Source organism: Moschus berezovskii, chromosome 27 (assembly GCF_049115385.1).
Source record: "Moschus berezovskii isolate FMDL1 chromosome 27, NW_MosBer_1.0, whole genome shotgun sequence".
In the NCBI taxonomy this organism is placed as follows: domain Eukaryota; kingdom Metazoa; phylum Chordata; class Mammalia; order Artiodactyla; family Moschidae; genus Moschus; species Moschus berezovskii.
The window spans coordinates 40,666,981-40,684,029 of record NC_142486.1 but is presented as its reverse complement, the minus strand read 5'-3'; the positions used below and the strand labels follow the sequence as shown (position 1 = coordinate 40,684,029).

At 66.5% G+C, this 17,049-nt stretch overlaps 2 protein-coding genes across 12 annotated transcripts in view; one reads left to right on the top strand and one right to left on the bottom strand.

The window, feature by feature from the left end:
* Window positions 1–2,281, top strand: part of TSC2 (TSC complex subunit 2) — a 30,874-nt gene extending 28,593 nt beyond the window's left edge. For all 9 annotated transcript variants that reach the window (XM_055409206.2, XM_055409204.2, XM_055409205.2 and 6 more), the window contains 7 exons: window positions 39–125; window positions 832–1,018; window positions 1,123–1,262; window positions 1,376–1,454; window positions 1,530–1,621; window positions 1,703–1,801; window positions 1,907–2,281. In XM_055409206.2, coding sequence (XP_055265181.1) covers window positions 39–125; window positions 832–1,018; window positions 1,123–1,262; window positions 1,376–1,454; window positions 1,530–1,621; window positions 1,703–1,801; window positions 1,907–2,077 — 855 coding nt within the window. In that variant the 3' untranslated portion in view covers window positions 2,078–2,281. The remainder of the gene's footprint in view (window positions 1–38; window positions 126–831; window positions 1,019–1,122; window positions 1,263–1,375; window positions 1,455–1,529; window positions 1,622–1,702; window positions 1,802–1,906) is intronic.
* A 3-nt stretch (window positions 2,282–2,284) lies between these two features.
* Window positions 2,285–17,049, bottom strand: part of PKD1 (polycystin 1, transient receptor potential channel interacting) — a 39,280-nt gene continuing 24,515 nt past the window's right edge. For 2 of the 3 annotated variants that reach the window (XM_055409196.2, XM_055409198.2), the window contains exons 16-46: window positions 16,895–17,047; window positions 15,911–16,054; window positions 15,549–15,828; window positions 15,266–15,479; window positions 14,878–15,049; window positions 14,622–14,774; window positions 13,863–14,007; window positions 13,158–13,778; window positions 12,754–12,910; window positions 12,413–12,665; window positions 12,137–12,332; window positions 10,387–10,557; window positions 9,785–9,928; window positions 9,490–9,700; window positions 9,244–9,370; window positions 8,431–8,547; window positions 8,300–8,352; window positions 7,863–8,047; window positions 7,698–7,791; window positions 7,331–7,449; window positions 7,056–7,258; window positions 6,787–6,981; window positions 6,269–6,408; window positions 5,782–5,894; window positions 5,407–5,554; window positions 5,187–5,312; window positions 4,863–5,037; window positions 4,429–4,719; window positions 4,222–4,356; window positions 3,843–4,148; window positions 2,285–3,749 (exon numbers count right to left, since the gene is read on the bottom strand). In XM_055409196.2, coding sequence (XP_055265171.2) covers window positions 3,279–3,749; window positions 3,843–4,148; window positions 4,222–4,356; window positions 4,429–4,719; window positions 4,863–5,037; window positions 5,187–5,312; window positions 5,407–5,554; window positions 5,782–5,894; window positions 6,269–6,408; window positions 6,787–6,981; window positions 7,056–7,258; window positions 7,331–7,449; window positions 7,698–7,791; window positions 7,863–8,047; window positions 8,300–8,352; window positions 8,431–8,547; window positions 9,244–9,370; window positions 9,490–9,700; window positions 9,785–9,928; window positions 10,387–10,557; window positions 12,137–12,332; window positions 12,413–12,665; window positions 12,754–12,910; window positions 13,158–13,778; window positions 13,863–14,007; window positions 14,622–14,774; window positions 14,878–15,049; window positions 15,266–15,479; window positions 15,549–15,828; window positions 15,911–16,054; window positions 16,895–17,047 — 6,012 coding nt within the window. In that variant the 3' untranslated portion in view covers window positions 2,285–3,278. The remainder of the gene's footprint in view (window positions 3,750–3,842; window positions 4,149–4,221; window positions 4,357–4,428; window positions 4,720–4,862; window positions 5,038–5,186; window positions 5,313–5,406; window positions 5,555–5,781; window positions 5,895–6,268; window positions 6,409–6,786; window positions 6,982–7,055; window positions 7,259–7,330; window positions 7,450–7,697; window positions 7,792–7,862; window positions 8,048–8,299; window positions 8,353–8,430; window positions 8,548–9,243; window positions 9,371–9,489; window positions 9,701–9,784; window positions 9,929–10,386; window positions 10,558–12,136; window positions 12,333–12,412; window positions 12,666–12,753; window positions 12,911–13,157; window positions 13,779–13,862; window positions 14,008–14,621; window positions 14,775–14,877; window positions 15,050–15,265; window positions 15,480–15,548; window positions 15,829–15,910; window positions 16,055–16,894; window positions 17,048–17,049) is intronic. The other variant, XM_055409197.2, reaches the window with a different exon arrangement.

Below are 17,049 nucleotides of genomic sequence, written 5' to 3'. Positions count from 1 at the left end.
TTCCTGCCCTGGGCTCAGACTAGGTTCTGTGGCTACAGTCTTTCGAACGGTCAGTGCAGCTCCTTGACCAGATCCCGTCATATGACACTCACAAGATCGCGGTCCTGTACGTGGGAGAAGGCCAGGTGAGGCTTCCGGGCTGGCAGGGGCAGCCTGGGTGCTGGGCAGAGAGGGTGGCCACCCTGCTGGGGGTGGGGTTCTTGTCCTTCGCAGAGCTGGGTTCTGCAGGAGCCGCTAGTGTCGGGTGTGCATGGAGCTCCTTTCTCTCCGGGACTCAGGAGTGAGATTGATAGGCTGGGTGTGAGCACAGAGCTCTTGTGGGGGTGGGTTGTCACTGACCCCAGGGAGGTGGCTCTGAGCAGCAGATGTGGAGGAAGTGAGGACTCGCAGAGTGCTGGGCAGGGGTCGCCAAGGGACAGGACATGACGGGGAGCGCAGTGGCACCCCTCGAGGCGGGCAGTTCCCAGCGCAGGGTTTGCCTTGACTTTACCTGAGTCTCAGAAGCGCCCTGGCTGTTGTGGGCCGAGGGCCGGCCCGGCAGGAGGAGAGGGGATGGGCAGCCAAGGACTGGGATTTTCTGAGGATGGAGCCCGCCCAGGTCAGTGGCAGATTGGGAGCAGCGTGGTCGGGGGGGTGACACGCCGGGCAGTGGGTGTGAAGCTGCATTGTCCTGGTCAGGTGAATGCAGAAGGGGAGCTGTGCCAAGGCACACGAGTCAGCCCACCCCTGGCCTCCAGCAGCATCAGGCCCTAGGGGTCCTGCAGGCCTGGGACGGGCAGCAGCTGGGGGCGGCCTGGGTGCTTGTGCTACTGTGCCTTCGTCTCCCCACAGAGCAACAGCGAGCTCGCCATCCTATCCAATGAGCATGGCTCCTACAGGTACACAGAGTTCCTCACGGGGCTGGGCAAGCTCATCGAGCTCAAGGACTGCCAGCCGGACAAGGTGTACCTGGGTGGCCTGGATGTGTGCGGCGAGGATGGCCAGTTCACCTACTGCTGGCACGACGACATCATGCAAGGTGCGCCCTCCCTGCCCGCTGGCCTGCTCCTCGGGAACCCCCACCCAGCCCGCCCCGCCCCGCCCCGCCCCGCCCCACTCCACTCAGCTCTGCCCGCCCCGCAGCTGTCTTCCACATCGCCACCCTGATGCCCACCAAGGACGTGGACAAGCACCGCTGTGACAAGAAGCGCCACCTGGGCAACGACTTCGTGTCCATCGTCTACAACGACTCTGGCGAGGACTTCAAGTTGGGCACCATCAAGGTGCGCTTGGGGGCCCTCGGGGCGGCGGGTGCAGGTCGGCCCCGGGCTGAGTGTGGAGGGGGTCGCAGAAAGTGGCCCTCGGCACCACAGTGACCCTGCTTTCGTGTGAGCAGGGCCAGTTCAACTTTGTCCACGTGATTATCACCCCCCTGGACTATGAGTGCAACCTGGTGTCTCTGCAGTGCAGGAAAGGTGAGGTGGGGCGGGGGCAGTGGGGCGGGCAGAGGCTCCAGGGCTGAGCCCTACATGAGTGCTGTGTCTCCCCAGACATGGAGGGCCTTGTGGACACCAGCATGGCCAAGATCGTGTCCGACCGAAACCTGCCATTCGTGGCCCGCCAGATGGCGCTGCACGCGAATGTGAGCAGAGGTGGCCCCTGGGAGTGGGGGTCGGGCCCGCAGTGCCCCATGCAGGGCTCACCGTCCCACCCTTCCCCCCAGATGGCCTCGCAAGCGCACCACAGCCGCTCCAGCCCCACCGACACCTACCCCTCCAAGTGGGTCGCCAGGCTCCGCCACATCAAGCGGCTGCGCCAGCGGGTAGGCCAGGCCGCGGGGGGGTGCCCGTTAGAGATGGGGCGGCCAGCCTGCGGAGCATGCACCACCCCCTCTGGACTTGCGGCTGAAGCTCCCCCCCGCCCCCAGATCCGTGAGGAAGCCCCCTACTCGAGCGCCAGCCTGCCTCTGATGCAGACGCACCCTCCTGGTCATGCCAAGGCTCCGGCACAGGCCCCGGCCGAGTCCACACCCGCCTATGAGACAGGCCAACGGAAGCGCCTGGTCTCCTCTGTGGATGACTTCACTGAGTTTGTGTGAGGCTGTGCAGGGTGGGTACTCAAGACCTGTGGGGCTTCTCTGACACAGACACGTCCTGGGCTCCTCCAGCTGTTTGAGCAGCTGTGCTGCCAGACCCTCCGTGCCCCTGTGGCACTGGGTGATATTTATCTGTGCAAATAAAGCGCTGGTATGGCCCAGGCCTGTGCACTCAGACACAGACCCCAGAGTGGACACAGACACGGAGCAGTCGGTCAACTCGTTTATTTGACTTCGTCTGCTGGGGTTGGGATCTAGGCTGTAGCTTTGGCTGTGCCCAGTGGAGGGGGGAGGGGGCCTACTAGGCTGCTGCTGGGGCCTTGCCCTTGGGACAGCCTCACACGTACGTGGTCATGCTCACCTCCCCCAGCCCAGGAGCCAGCCCCCGGGCAGAGATCTTCCCCTACCAGCTCTAGGGTCCCAGCCCTCAACCAGACCCGATACCAGCAGGCCTGGTTAGGAGGCTAAGGCCATGGTGATGGCAAGGCCGGCCTGGGGGGGTTTCCCCTCCAAAAGCCCTCTCTGCCCAGAGCCTGCCCAAGGCCAGACTTGGATCTGAGAAGCAGCTGCTGCTCCTCCAGCTGGGCGGGCAGGTGTCTGGGGAGGGAAGGACAGCTCTGGCGGTCCCAGCTCCCCTTCAATGTGGGTGACAGTGGGCATAGGCTACTTCAGCCACCAGATCCCCTGGCTGTATTGAAAAATAAAGCAACGTACAAAAATATATACATTTTAACCCACATAAATTACAACAGACACACGGCGGCAGCTGGAGGCGAGTGCAAGGAGCAGGGATGGAGGAGGTAATAACTTAGGGGAGGACGACAGGAGTGCGGGCCCCTCCCCAGAGCCTGGGTCCTTGGCAGGGGAGACATCAGCCAGGAGGGGGGCTGGGCACAGCCCGCTGTACCTGAGGACTCGGGAAATAAATAGCGTCTGAGGCCGGGCACTCGTCCAGCACTGCTGTGTCCTCCCACAGGAGCAGGAGGGGACCCTGGGTCCGAGCTGGCCACGTGGCCTCTGTAAAGTGCTGAAGCCCACAGAGAGCCTGCCTGCTCTCTGGGACCTGCGTGCAGCTGTTCTGCCTAACCTGCGACCGAGGGTGGCAGAAGGTGATAATACTGAGCGGTGTCTGCTCCTGGCTCCAAGGGGCCAGAGGGGAGCCATGGGTGCGCCCTGGGGAGAGGGGAACCCAGAGGCCCTGGCACTAAGAGCTGCTGGGGTGGATCTTATTTTTGGCCCGCAGTGATGCTCTGCTAGGGCCTATAGCCAGGCCGATGCCTCTACTGGCCCGGGCAAGGCGGCTGGGCAGGACGGGCCGCAGACCTGGGGAGGGGCTGAGGGGTGGGGAGGCCGGGGGTGCACTGCTCCTGCGGCCGTGCAGGCACTGCAGCCGCCGCTCCAGCTGGTACACGTCCTCTGTGGCCTGGTTGAGCCGATCAAACTGGTTGAGTAGGGCCTCAAACACGGCATGGAGGCGGGAGGGCTCGGGCTCCAGCTCTCGAGGCCCCGGCCGGCCCAGGCCCACACTCAGCCCCTCCAGCTGGCTGGAGGAGGTGGAGGGGCGGGAGGCGTCGGAGCCCCCGCTGGCTGGGGGCACGTCCGGAGAAGCCTTGGAGCCCCGGGATGAGCGGGAGGGCAGTGGCTCCATCCCTTCAAAGCGGACTTTGTGGCGGAACTGGGGGCGGCACAGGGGCTCGGTCAGTCCGGCTGCGCCCTGGGCTCCACTGGGCCCAGGGTGCGTCCCTCTCCCCCCCTGGGCCGTACCCACCTCCTTGACCTTGCTGAAGCCCATCCAGAGGCGCAGGCGGCGCAGGAATAGCTCCACCATCTCATAGTCCTGTGGCTCCCAGGCAGGGCGGTACAGCTCCCCACGCAGAGTGTGGTACCGCCACCGCAGAAGAACGGACCCCAGCCTCAGGGTCCCCCACAGACGCAGGGCCCAGAGCCCCGTGCACAGCATGGGGGACAGGCGCCAGGACTCCGCAGGGCACAGGGCAGGAACCCCTGTCCCGGGGCACAGCACCAGGAGGGCCTGGGCAGCGCTCCGAAGCGAGTCCACACAAGAGGAGACTAACTGTGGGGGAGGGGGCACGAGTGAGGGGTGGGCCCAGGCTCAGCCACCCTCCCACGGCCCCGCCCGGACCTACCAGGACAGCAAGTTGCGCGTAGGCTGCTGCGAGCACCACCAGGCCTAAGGCTGCCCCTGCGAGCTCGGGCAGCGCCCGGCACAGTGTCTTGCCGAAAACTGACCACTGGCGCACAAAGCGCAGCTGCTGGGCGGCCTGTGGACAAAGGGCGTCAGCCAACTAACCCTGCTATCGCTGCCCATCCCGACCCACCGGCTCAGCCCTCACTTTGACCAAAAGCAGGAAGAGCAGCGAGGCGGTCAGGCCGCGAGCCACGGCGCTCAGTTGGGCCACTTGTTCGAAGCTGGTGAAGCGGCGCGGACGGCGGCGCAGGAAGCGGGTCCACTGGCGGTCGGCGGCGCCCAGCTGGGCCAAGCGCACCAGCGCCGCGGCTGCCGTCAGCGCCACCAGCAGCCACCGCGCCCAGGTCCCAGCCCGCGTGACGCGCGCGCGGCCCTCCCTGCGCCAGGCGCGCACCTCGGCCGCCGAGAAGTACAAGGCGAACAGGAGCAGGCTCACCTGGTGGGGCGAGGAGGGACCGGGGCGGGGTCAGGCGCGTGGAGGGCGGGGCCAAGGACCTGGGGCCGGCCCGGGGGCGGAGTCAGGTCCGAGGAAGGAGGCCGGGGCGGGGGCGGGGCCACGGGGGCGGGGGCGGGGCCTACCGAGGTGAGCAGCGGCAGCGAGAGGCCGGCACTGAGCCGCCGCAGCGCGAACGGGCGGACGCTAAGCGCCGCCACTGCGTGTCCAGCCGCCGGGAACTCCAGGCGCAGCGTGACGGCGGCGTGCAGCCCCACGGCCGGGCTGTAGCGCGTCAGCTCCACAAACACGGCACGGCTTCTGCGCGGAGAGCACGGGCAGGGGCCGGTAGTCGGAGGGGGCAGCGCTGGGAGAAGCCAGTGTTCTCCAAAGGGGCTCGGGCGGCAGGTGTTGCGGGGACGGGGCGGCGCGTGCGGGGAGCGGGCGGAGGGGCCGAGCGCGGTGCCCACCTGTTGTCGATCCAGTTGTGCAGCTGCAGGAAGCCCAGCTGTGCGCGGCTGTCCTCCAGGCTGGGCCCCAGCTCCTGCACATATCCCCCGCTGTCATACACGGCGCAGGAGCCCCAGGACCACACACTGCAGGGAGGGGCGGCGTCAGCGCCAGTGCCCGGGCAAGCTCATCTGAAGGGCTGTCCCTGCCCCCGGCACCCCGGCCTCCCTCCGGGCTCACCCCAGCAGGTCTGGCGCCGAGTAGGCCCAGATCCCGGAGCCGTTGAGGGCAGTGCTCCCCCAGCCGACGCCATAGTCGCTGGTGCTGAAGCCGCCCGACGCTGCTGAACACGCGGGGCCCCTGGAGCCAGGGGGGTGCGGGCAGAGCGCTGAAAGCAGAGAGTCCAGGGCCCTGTCTGTTTACCAGCCTCCAGGCCAAGCTCAGCAGGGCCTCACCGAACCTGCCCAGCACCCCAGGAAGTAGGTGTCACTGTCTGCACATCAGGAGACCCAGGCAGGCCATCACCCAGCTGGGGGCGTTGGATCCAGACCCTGGCAAAGGCTTCCTTTTGGAAACAAGTTAGGCTAAGTGCCAGAGCGCCCCTCGGCTACTCACCTTCCTGCAGCCGCACCTGCCGCAGCCGTGGGGGCCCCAGCTCTGGCCTAGACTGGTTCCCGTGGATGTAGGGGAGCAGAACGTGGGACATCCATGGCCAGAACTCATCAGACCTGCCCACACCAGACCCAGGGTCGGTCACATGGCCGTCCCTCACCGCCCGACCCTCCGGGGTGAGAGGCCCAGGGTGCACTGCTACCAGTCCTGGCCGGGCCAGTGGGAGGTGGCCAGTGCTGCCCAGGGGAGGAGGCACGGCCTGGGCTTCCTGACATTCGGGGCTGGTGAAGCTGTGTTGGGCCTGTCCTGTGTCCTCTCCCCATGGCCAGCAGCACCCACTCCAGTTCTGATGACCAGAAATGGATTGAGACGCTTCCCAACACCCCCGAGGGGCTGCGCTGCAGACGGGGTTGAGGTGGACCCTGGCCGGCATCAGCACCACCCTGGCCCGGAGGACAGACCTGTGTGCCTGCACACAGGGCGTCCGTACCGGGTGATGGCCAGGAAGGCCTGGCTGTCCAGCTCCTGCTTGATGGCGCTCTGCAGGCGGTAGGCATGGTTGTGGCACGAGGTATCCCCGTAGTTGGCCAGCAGTGTCACCAGCAGGAAGAACATGTAAACCAGAAGGCCCTGGGGGGCAGGGATGGCCCTGGGGTCAGCCAAACCCAACCTGGTGCCCCATCGGTGCAGCCTGTGACAGAGTGTGGCTTCCACACGCTGGGTAGCAAAGTGCCCACAGCCAGAGAGGCTAGTGCTGAGAGCCAGGCCTGTGGGCACACATGGTCTGCGAAGGCCAAGAAGCCATACCAGGGCCCCATGAGGCTGGGCAGGAGAAGGTCACAGGAGGGGTGGAGCCCGCAGAGCCCTAGACCACCCGCAGAAGGGTCTTCTGTGCTCAGGAGGAGGGTGCATTGAGGTTTTCGAGAAAGGCGGGCCCTCCTGGAAGGTGCTGGCTGGGCCAGGAGGCTGGGAAGGGAAGCCAGGCACCGGCGCAGGGCGCGAGCTCACCCTCAGCATCCTGTGCAGCCTCTTGACCTTCCGGGCTTCCTCCTTCGCCAGGAAGAGTGCGAAGCCATGGGGTGGCCGCACACGGGGCACACGCTCGCTCACAGGGGTCACGGCTGGGCTCTCCACCAGGGTGTCATCCTCATCAGGGTGCAGCCGCTTGGCCACCAGGGAGAAGTACAGCGCCTCCAGCAGGACCTGGGCCAGAGCTGGTGTTAGAGGGGCCCACGGCAGCCAGAGGCTGGCGGGCTGGACCCCCCCACCCCTCTCACCTTCAGCGGCTCCCAGCAGAGGAACGAGGCCAGGAAGCTGGAGCCGCTTGAGAGGAGCCACATGACAGACACGCTGGGGGGAAAGCTGGCACCGACCCACCCCGACACGCCCACGGCCACGCCCACCAGGAGCAGGCTGAGCCCGTGGGCCAGGGGCGCACACCAGGCTGGCAGCAGCTGCTTCCGAAGACCCTCCACCAGCCCTGGGAAGGCAGACAAATAGGTCAGCAGCAGCTCAGAGGGGCGGAAGGTGGTCCTGGGACTTGGGCGCGCACCTGTCCTGGGGAGCCTGGCCGGCGGGGGCTGTTCCCACGTCAGGCCTGGGCTGGGTAGCCCCGTGTCCCGCGCGCTCTGCAGTATCGTGGGCTGGGTCTTCTCGCCAGGGGCGCTGCACCTGAGGCAAGATGGGGGCACTTGCCCGTCAGTGGCACACTGCTCGGGGGTGCGGCCAGCCCCCTCTGGCCTCTGTTGAAAGAGGACACCGCCCCAGGCCCGGCAGAGGGTGCTGGGCCCGCTGGCCACTCGGGGGTGCTCGCCTCGCGGTGCTGGGACCCGACGCCCATCCTTCCTGCCACCGCTCCAGCAGCCATCACCCCACAGCGCTGCACCTCCCCACCGCCACCCATGGAACCCGGCACTCACAGGCCTGCGAGCAGGTCCGTTTCTCCCTCCGTGTCCTGGGTGGGGGCCAGGCTGCTGGCCCCTTCAGCCAGGATCTGCCGGATCAGGTCCTCATCTGGAGGGAGCGGGACAGGTCAGCCCAGAGCCCTCCTGGGGGGCCGGGCAGCGCCTCCCCACCCCGCGCACCTGAAGCGGAGAAGTACTTGGCAGGCGAGAAGGGGCTGACCAGGGAGAGACTGTCCTCTTCCAGGCCTGGCGTGAGGCCCATCCGGCCCCGAGCCAGCCGCTGCAGGGCACTGCCCATGACAGACGGATCACTCAGCAAGTCTGGCCAGCTGAGGGCGCCTTCGCTGGATGGCCAGCACACCAGGCTGCAGGAAACAGTCAGCAAGGGGTGCCCGGGCACGCGATTGCACACACACCCAACCCAAGTCCTGTCACAGGCAGACATGCAGGGCTCTAAGCAAACGCTCCCAGGACAGGCGTGTAACACATGGACGAGGACACGTGACCCACAGGACACATGGACGAGGACACATGACCCACAGGACACACAGACAAGGACACGTGAGGCACAGCTGAGCCACACAAGAAATACCTCGTGCTTTTGTTAGGGACCCCACCTTTTAGAATCCTCCAGAAATAAGTCCTGTTTCATTTGTCCAGCAAAGGCCTGCTGAGAAGGATACAGGGAGCCTGATCCCAGAGTGCCCGGGCCGCAGCCCCACCCGGGCAGGCCCTGGGGAGCCCGCACCTCGGCACCGAGTCCTGGGAAGGCGAGCATGGAGCTGTCCAGCACGGACGAATCCAGGCAGCTGTCCACATCCAGCGCCTGCGGGCCTGCGGGGGTGGGGCTCGGGCCCCCTGCCACCTGCGTGAGAGGCAGGTGGTCAGTGGGACGCAGCTCGGGGCCCCGCTTGGGGAGGTGTGCCCGCCCTGGCTAGCAGAGTCTGCAGCAGTGCCGTCCTGAGAACATTCTAGAACCACATGTGCGCTCTGCACCTACAGACTCCATCACAGAAGCCACTCACCACGTGCCGACGCGGAGTGCCAGGAGTGACTCCTGTGACCGAGAAACTGCAGTTGTATCTAACTTGAGTCAGCATAACCGTGGGCAGCCACACACGGCCAAGGACGACCCTACCATGCCGCTGGCTGAGGTGTGTGGCCTTTGCTGAGCACTGCGTGAGGTCTCTGTCTGGCTCCGGCTTCAGGGAAGAGTCAGGAGGTGCCCGTCGGGTCTTATAGAGCCCATACGGGACTGGTGCTGGTCTTTCCATGACCGCTTGGGGGACTCGCCAATAAGGACACCCGGGCTGTTCTTGGAGGTTTTAAGTGACCTCCCACCACCACGCTGGCTGGGGGTCTGCTCAGACTTTGTCCTCAGGTCGGTTTTTCTCAGAACCCGCAGCCCATCATCTGGGAAGCCCATCCCTGCCTGCTCAGTGACCTGAGGCTCAGGCGTCGGCAGCTCACAGTCCATTCACGTCCGACTCTGACGTGCTCCGGGTGCTGACCTGCCTGGCCCCCGGACAGCCCGGCCTGCTCAGGGGCCCCACACACCCACCTTGCTCCGGGACATGCGGAAGAGGAACAGGATGGCCAGATAGACTGGGTAGACAACCAGGCTAGACACCAGGCCAACGGCGACACTGTCCAGGCTCGGTGGGGCCAGGCTAGACACGGGGCCCTGGCTGCGGGAGAGAACACACGGGCTGGCTTGTGGGGAGGCGGGCGGCGGGGAGCTGAGGCGGGTGGGGGGGAGCTGAGGCAGGCGGTGGGAGCCGAGGCGGGCAGATCCCACAGCACGCACCTGTAGGCGCTGTCCCCCACAGCCCGGTACCACACAGCATTAGCACCCAGGAAGAGGCCGATGAGGAGGACGCAGCACGTGGCGCGCTGCACGCGTGTGAAGCGGCTCCGCGGCGGCCGGTCCCACATGGAGAGCCAGACATGCTTGTCGAAGAAGCCGCGCTGCAGCTCAGCCACCAGGAGGCGCTGGAACCGCCGCAGCGCCGCGTCGCCTGGGTTAGGGGGACAGGCGGGCTTTAGGAGACCCCAGGCCAGGCATTGGTTTGTTTCACGGCGGCCGCCAGGCAGGGTCTTACTTGCAGCCAGCACCTCCTTCTCCACCAGGCCCCCGTTGGCCTCTGTCTCCACTGACAGCCAGTCGTTGACCAGGAAAAAGGTGCTGCGGGCGCTCTGCAGGTCCCGGACGATGACGTGCTGCAGGAACCAGGCGGGGCTCAGCCCTGCGAGACCGGGCGGGTGGTCAGGGCCAGCGGGCTGTGGGCAGTTGGTCAGGGCCAATGGGCGGGCAGGACGGGCAGTGGTGGGCAATCGGTCAGGGCCAGTGGGCATGGGCGGGCAGGGCAGGCAGGGCAGGGCAGGCAGTGAGTGGTCACGGCCAGTGGGTGGGCAGGGCAGGCAGCGGGTGGTCAGGGCTGGTGGGCGGTGGGTAGGCAGTGGGCGGGCAGGGCAGGCAGGGTGGTGGGCAGTCAGGGCCGGTGGGCGGGCAGGGCAGTGGGCAGGCAGGCCAGGTCAGGCAGGGCAGGGCAGGGCCAGCGGGCAGGGCAGACAGAGCGGTGAGCTGGCAGGGCAGGCAGTGGGCGGACAGGGCCGGCGGGCAGTGGGCAGGCAGGGGGCGAGAGGAGCGGAAGAGGCGGGCAGGGGGCAGGCAGGGGGCGGGCACGGCGGGCAGTGGCCCCACCTTTGTTGTCATGCCACACGCGGATCTTGCACAGGCGGCCCAGGCTGTGGGGGGTGGCGATCTGGAAGACGTCCAGGCTGTTGCGCTGGAAGGCCCCATCCCCATCCAGGTGGCGGTGGCCGCTGCGGCCGTCTGCCCCGTACAGCACGATGCCCACGTGAGCCGTGGTCCCTGGAGCACAGGCGCACAGGGGTGCGACTCTGGGTCTCTGTCCAAGGATGCTGACCTGGGGTGCGTCTGCCTGTCGCTCTCCCTTCAACAGGCACAGCCCTTGCCCAGTGGCTCCGACACAGAGGATCTCAGGCCCTCAAACTTCCACCAACGGCCCCGGTAGCGGTGGAGTGCTAACTGCGAGTGACCACATGGAACAGAAGCACGGCTGCCAGTCTGCCGTCTGCTACGTGAGCAAGAGACCCATGTCCTGGTGGCAACTGGTGACACCACCCCTTCCAGAGCCCACTGCTGACCGATCACCGCGCGCCCATCTCACACGAACCACCATGCGCACGGTGGTCTCGTCCCCGTGTCGGCCACGATAAACCCACATGACGTTTTATGAATGTCATGGAGAGGAACAGAAAAAAACTTCAAAAATAAAAACTTCCCTGGACTTCCTTGGCAGTCCAGTGGTAAAAATCTGCCTTGCAATGAAGGAGATACAAGTTCGATCCCTGGTCCTGGAAGATTCCCCACGTGGTGGGACAACTCAACCAAGGCGCCTCAAATAACGAAGCCCAGGCTCTAGAGCGCACAAGCTGCAGTGTTGAGTCAGCGCTGGGAGCCCGTGCTCTGCAGCCAGAGAGGAGAGCCCGCGCCACTAGAGAAAGCCCACACAGCAACCAAGACCCAGGGTAGCTTCAGGATAAACACATAAAAATTTAAGAAAACAAACACTTCCCTAACAAGAGAGGGGACCCGGTGATAAAGATGAAAGCACAGCAAAGAGATGAAAACTGGTACCAAGGAAGCGCACTCGAATCAAAGGCAAACGCGCAACTGAAGACCCAGCCAGCCCTGCGGCTCCGGCTGCCGCCCCAGGCCCCTAAAACGCCGCCAGTGGGAACGAGTGGCCGACGCGAGTGAGGACAGTGGTTGCCACAAAAAGAATGAAGACGCCGCAGAGCAACCGATGCGGCAAACGCTTCTTCACGTGAGACGAGCTCTCAGAGGAGCTTCACAGAAGGAGCGCAGACAATGTGGGCAGTGAAATGACCTCTGGCCGAAACACAAGGATGCCCCTAAGGTGGCGCTCACTGACGGGAACGCCGCTGGGACTGCTCGCTCAAACAAGATGCCTGATCTCGCGTCCCATGCGTACGTTACGCAGCACTGACCCTACACCAACCTGCTTCTTTGACGACTGTAACTGATGGTCAGAGAGCCAGGGACGTCGTGAAAACAATGTTTTCACTCAGATGACCTGCTTCCACTTAGTAATCACCTCCCACACCGACAGAGAGGCTGCCCTGATGGCTCAGTCAGTAAAGAATCTGCGTGCAATCTAGGAGACCCGGGTCGATCCCTGGGTTGGGAAGATCCCCTTGGAAGGGCATGGCAACCCACTCCAGTACTCTTGCCTGGAGAATCCCACGGACAGAGGAGCCTGGCGGGCAATAGTCCACAGGGCCACTTAGTGACTAAACCACTGCACGGTTGATGGTCCAGCTGCTCCTGCCTGCCTGTGCACGCCGGTGGCACTGCATGCCCACAGGCCACTGCATGTGGACCCGCCCCACCAGAAGCCCCTTACCTGAGCCCCGGCCCCAGCCGGTCTTGACCAGGATCTCGTACTTGAAGCGACCTCCCTTCCCGCAGAACGGGATGGAGCGGACCCGGCGGACGTCCATCTGGTCCAGCTTCCTCAGGATCACGGCCATGACCACATAGGTCAGCAGGCACACGGCGCAGGTCAGCAGGACGACGTGGTTGACACTGGAGGCTGGCTCCTGGGGAGACAGGCCTGTCAGCCCAGAGGCCGCACACCGCGGCGCTGGGATCCCCTCCGTGCGGGCGCGGCGCCACTCACGGGGAAGGTGAACTCGACATGGCTGGCGGGCACAAAGAGGCTGGCGCCAAAGGCGGTGAGGTGGCGGGTGAGGCAGACAGCCTCGTGGGGTGAGGTCTCCTCCAGAGGCACCAGCCCCTCCGTGCGCCATGCCATGTCCTCCTCGCTGAAGTACTGGCAGAGCGACGTGTACAGGCCCACAGACACTGCCAGCGCCGACCAGCGGAAGTGGCTGCTCAGGTTCAGGTAGTAGCTCGTGCCCAAGTCTCGGGATCTGGCGGGGGGGGTGCATGTCACGGCTAGGCCCCGCCCCACCCAGCCTGCTCCCACCACGGGGAGCCCACCCGCCGAGGGGTGCGCACCCCGGGGCGATGAAGAAGGTGTAGGGCCGGTGGTCGCTGCCCGCCAGGGCCTCCAGGCTGATCCTCTTGCTGGCTGAGCAGTTGTGCTCGTTGGGCTGGGGCTCCGAGTGCAGGTAGGCGGCCAGGAAGGGCTCGGGCTCCTCCGGCAGGTACTGCTCTGTGGGTGGGCCGCACAGGCAGGCTTGGACCCCCGCCCAGGCAGCCCACACGCCCGGGGAGCCCACCCCCGTGGCCCTCCGGCTGGGTCCCCCAGAGCCTCGTTAAGCAGGACACAGGCCTTAACACAGGTCGCAAATTGGGGGTGCCCATGAGAAACGCCAGTTTAGCTGGCCACCCTGCAGGCCCACACGGGCTAGGCCGAGAGAGGAGGAGGCCACCCACCAAGGGCCATGCAAGCCACGCACCGTCCAGCACCGTGAAGGTGAGCTGCAGGTGCAGGCCCGCCTCGGGGTTGCTGTTCTCGGGGGTGACCGTGACGCTGACCGAGGCCCGGGGCTGGATGACGGCGGAGCCGGCAGGGGCGCGCTGACCCTGGGCAGCCTGGTCCGAGTTGTTGGGCACCTTCACGGTGATGGCGCGCTCCGAGGCCAGCTGCCTGATGGGGATTTGGGTGCCGGCCTGCGTCTGGAAGGCCATAGAGGCCACCTTGGTGGAGACGGTGTAGTTGCTGATGTAGCCGAAGGGAAAGGGGTTGGAATCCACGAGCAAAATGAGCTGTACCACATCGCTGAGGTTGGGCAGGGCCGCACTGAAGGCCTCGGGGATGGAGAAGTGGCAGCCAGGGCCCGGGGCGTTGCCCTGGCACAGCAGGCTCCGTGGGTCCGAGCGCTTGCCCTGCGCCAGGATCTCCTCGCCCGCCAGCGTCAGAGGCTCCTCATTAAGCACGCGGGAGCGCGTGAGAATGCCCACGAGGGCGGACGAGAGCTGGTAGGCCCTGGATGCCACCAGCAGTGAGGGCGGCTCCGCCCCCAGCTCTGAGGGCTGTGGGCCCTGCACATCCGAGCTGGCCACGTGGATGAGGTCACCTGTGGGCGGCAGAGGAGGTGGGAGCGGCGAGTGAGGGGAGGGCTGGTGGGAGGGGTCGGGGAGAGGTCGGCGGAGTGGCACACCTGTAATGTTGAGGATGCTGTCTGCGATGGTGGTGGGCGTCCCCGCGCCCGTGGAGGTCTCCGCCTGCAGGATACGCATCATGTCCTCCAGCCTGTGCAGAGTCTTCTTCAGGCACGAGCGGCACACGAGCTCCCGGCTGGACACCTGCAGGGTGCCCGCACTGCATCCAGCCGGCTGGCCAGGCCAGGTGGGGCTCGCCCCGCTCACCCCGCCCCTAGGGCAGCCTCTGCAAGGGCCTCCCCGCCTCCGCTGGCTGACCCAAAGCACCCTTCCTGCTGCGTTCTGCAGAATCCACGCTGAACACACCTCCGCCCCCAGCCTCTCTCCTGGGAGACCCTCAGTGATGTTTCCCTATATGCAAGCCAAGTTCAAGGCAACGTGGCCCCCACCAGCCATCCTGGCCCCTCACACGGCTGAGCCAGCTACAGAGCAGATGGCGACCCCATCTAGTGCAGAGACCCTGCACTGCCCTCCTGAGGCCTCAGGAGCAGCCCCCGGCCTCCCCTGGCACCGTGCCCCCATCAGAACAGAGCCCAGCCCAGCCTGGCCGCTGACTCCTGGGCAATGGGGCAGGGACCACAGGCCCGGGAGGAGCACAGAACAGCATCTCCACTCCGCCACCCCCCCACTCACGGTGCTCCTTGTGCCCAGAGCCCCAGGGGCCGCCCTGGGGGACATGCAGCCGTGCAGGCTTGGCTGGGAAGGGAGCTCTTGGGGCAAGGGGGGGCTGGGCTTCCATGGGGCTGGGTCCGCCCTACCGTGCACTGGGCCAGCGCGGCCGCCACCTGCTGGATGTCATCCACCGTGTTGACCCGCAGGGACACCAACGTCTCCGTGATGTTCTTGCGTATCTGGGCACGAAGCTCCTGCCTGGGGTCCGGCTCCGCCAGCACGGGCAGGGCCTGCTCGTACTGCGGGCACAGGGCTGTCAGCAGGCAGTGCTGGCCAGACACTGGCAAAGGGGGCTTCCCGCGACCTGTGAAGGGGCTGCCTGGCCTGGGGGATCTTGCCCACCTCATTGAGCACGGCGATGAGAGCCAGCGAGTACTCCATGACGTGCTGGGGGTCGGCCTGCCGCAACAGCCCTGGCAGCGTGCTCCCTGCCAGGCTATGCAGCCAGCCCGTGAGGTCCGGGGGGCCGTCAGCAGGGTCCCCGGGGGGGTCTGGCAGGGTGATGGTCAGAGACCTAGGAGCAGAGACGAGGCGTGAACAGGGCGTGAACAGGCGGGGGGGGGGGGGGCGGGGGGGGGGCGGGGAGAGGGGAGGGGAGGGGAGGGCAGGGGAGGGCAGGGCAGGGCAGGGCAGGGCAGGGCAGGGCAGGGCAGGGCAGGGCCCGCCCCCGCCCCGCCCCCGCCCCGCCCCCGCCCCACCCAGCCAGTGAGCTCCGAGGGCAGGGGCTCACCTGTTAAGGGCGACCACCGCGGCCCCCAGCTGGTCCTGTACCAGCACAGCCAGGACCACCACAAAGTGGGGCGCAAAGCCGGGAGGCAGCACGGCCCCGTAAGAGGCAAGGCTGCCCTTGTAGACGCAGAACTCCTCGCAGTGGCCCTGGCGGCAGCGCCGCAGCTGCAGGGCATACACCAGTGGTGCACCCGCGTCCTCGGCATCCTGCCAGCCTGTGGGCCAGAGCGTCAGCAGGGTCCCCACTCGGCCCGCCCGCCCGCCCCACAGCCAGCCACACTCACCCGCGCACTCGAAGTGCAGCTTGGTGGTGAGTGCACGCACGTCCTCCAGCGGGAAGAGGCGGCAGGAGCCGCCCCGGGGCGGGCGGTTGGGTGCCAGGCGGATGGAGGCACAGCCCTGCTCCTGGCCCGAGTGGCCCAGCACGGTCAGTGTGAAGGTGTAGCCCTCGCCGTCGCGCAGCACGCCCTGCCGCACCACCAGCCGCATGCCCGCGCCGCCCGTGGACGTGGTCGTCCCATCCAGCACCAGCGTCTCGTTGCTGAAGCTGCGCGCGGCCCACAGCTGAGGGAGCACAGAGGACCATGTGCTCGGGGGGAAGGTCCCCTCCAGGACCGCCCAGCGCCCCCAGCCCCTTCCCACTCACCCCACGCTCCGGGCCCCCATCGCAGTTGTCACAGCGGCCCTCCAGGTACACGTAGGAGCTGCGGCTCACCGCGTACACCGCCTGCGCCTTGCAGGACACGCACTCCAGGGACACAATGGGCACCCGGCCGCTGCGGACCAGCACCTGGGAGCCGGCAGGATGAGGGCCTGCCAGCCCGCGTGGGCTCTGCTCCTGATGCCAGGCCCTCCCGTCTGCGCAGACCCGCAGGGGAGCACGGCGGCCAGCCCTCCAGTGCCCCCGCCCCTGCCGGCCCCACCCGCCAAGGCTCCTCTCAGGCCTAGCCCTCAACTAGGACACCGTGGTTTTGGGACTCCCTGGCTGGGGGAGGGGATTTGAGGCGCACAGACCACGAGGGCTGGTTTTCTGCAGCCCCCAGGGCCCCTGACGCATGCATAAACACAAGTGGACGGAGGAGCAGGAGCAAGAAGGCGTGAGCATGCACACGATCGTGCGGGACGACGAGCCAGGTGTGGCTCCGTCTGAGACCCCGCTGCTGTGCACTCTGGGGGGTCCCTGGCACACAGCCCCAGATAGCCCCTCTGGGCAGGACCCCCACCAGGCAGAGGCCTGGCACCAGGGACGCACCCCATCCTGGGCACCAGCAGGGCCTGGCGCACTGGCTCCCATCACAGCTGGCAGGGTGCCATGCTCAGGGAGGGAGTGCGCGCCACACATCCGTTCTGGGAGGGGCCCCCACGTGCAGTGAGGGTACGGCCTAGGGCTGTGCCTTGAGGCTTCCTGCACCCTAAGGCCTTTCTGGAGGAAAGCCAAGCGGAGGGCTGTCTCGTTAAACCGAAACGGCATTGAGAGGAGTGATAACTCAAGACCGATGGCTTCCAAAAGCCCCCGAAACATAAAAAGACCCCTTAGGAACGGGGGCTGGGCGCTGCATGGGCTCCACCTCGCCGGCCGCGCCTGTCTCAGGGCCGGGGGCTCTCCAAGGCTGGGCCGCGGAGCACCCACCGTCTGGCTGGTGACCTCCTCCTTGCGGCCAGCCTTCCACACGGTCAGGTTGAAAGTGTACTCCACACCGGCGCGCAGGCGCTCCCGAGGGATGGTGACCACGCTGCTCCCGCGGGGCCCAAAGTTCAGCGCACACCCGCCACCGGTCTCACTCT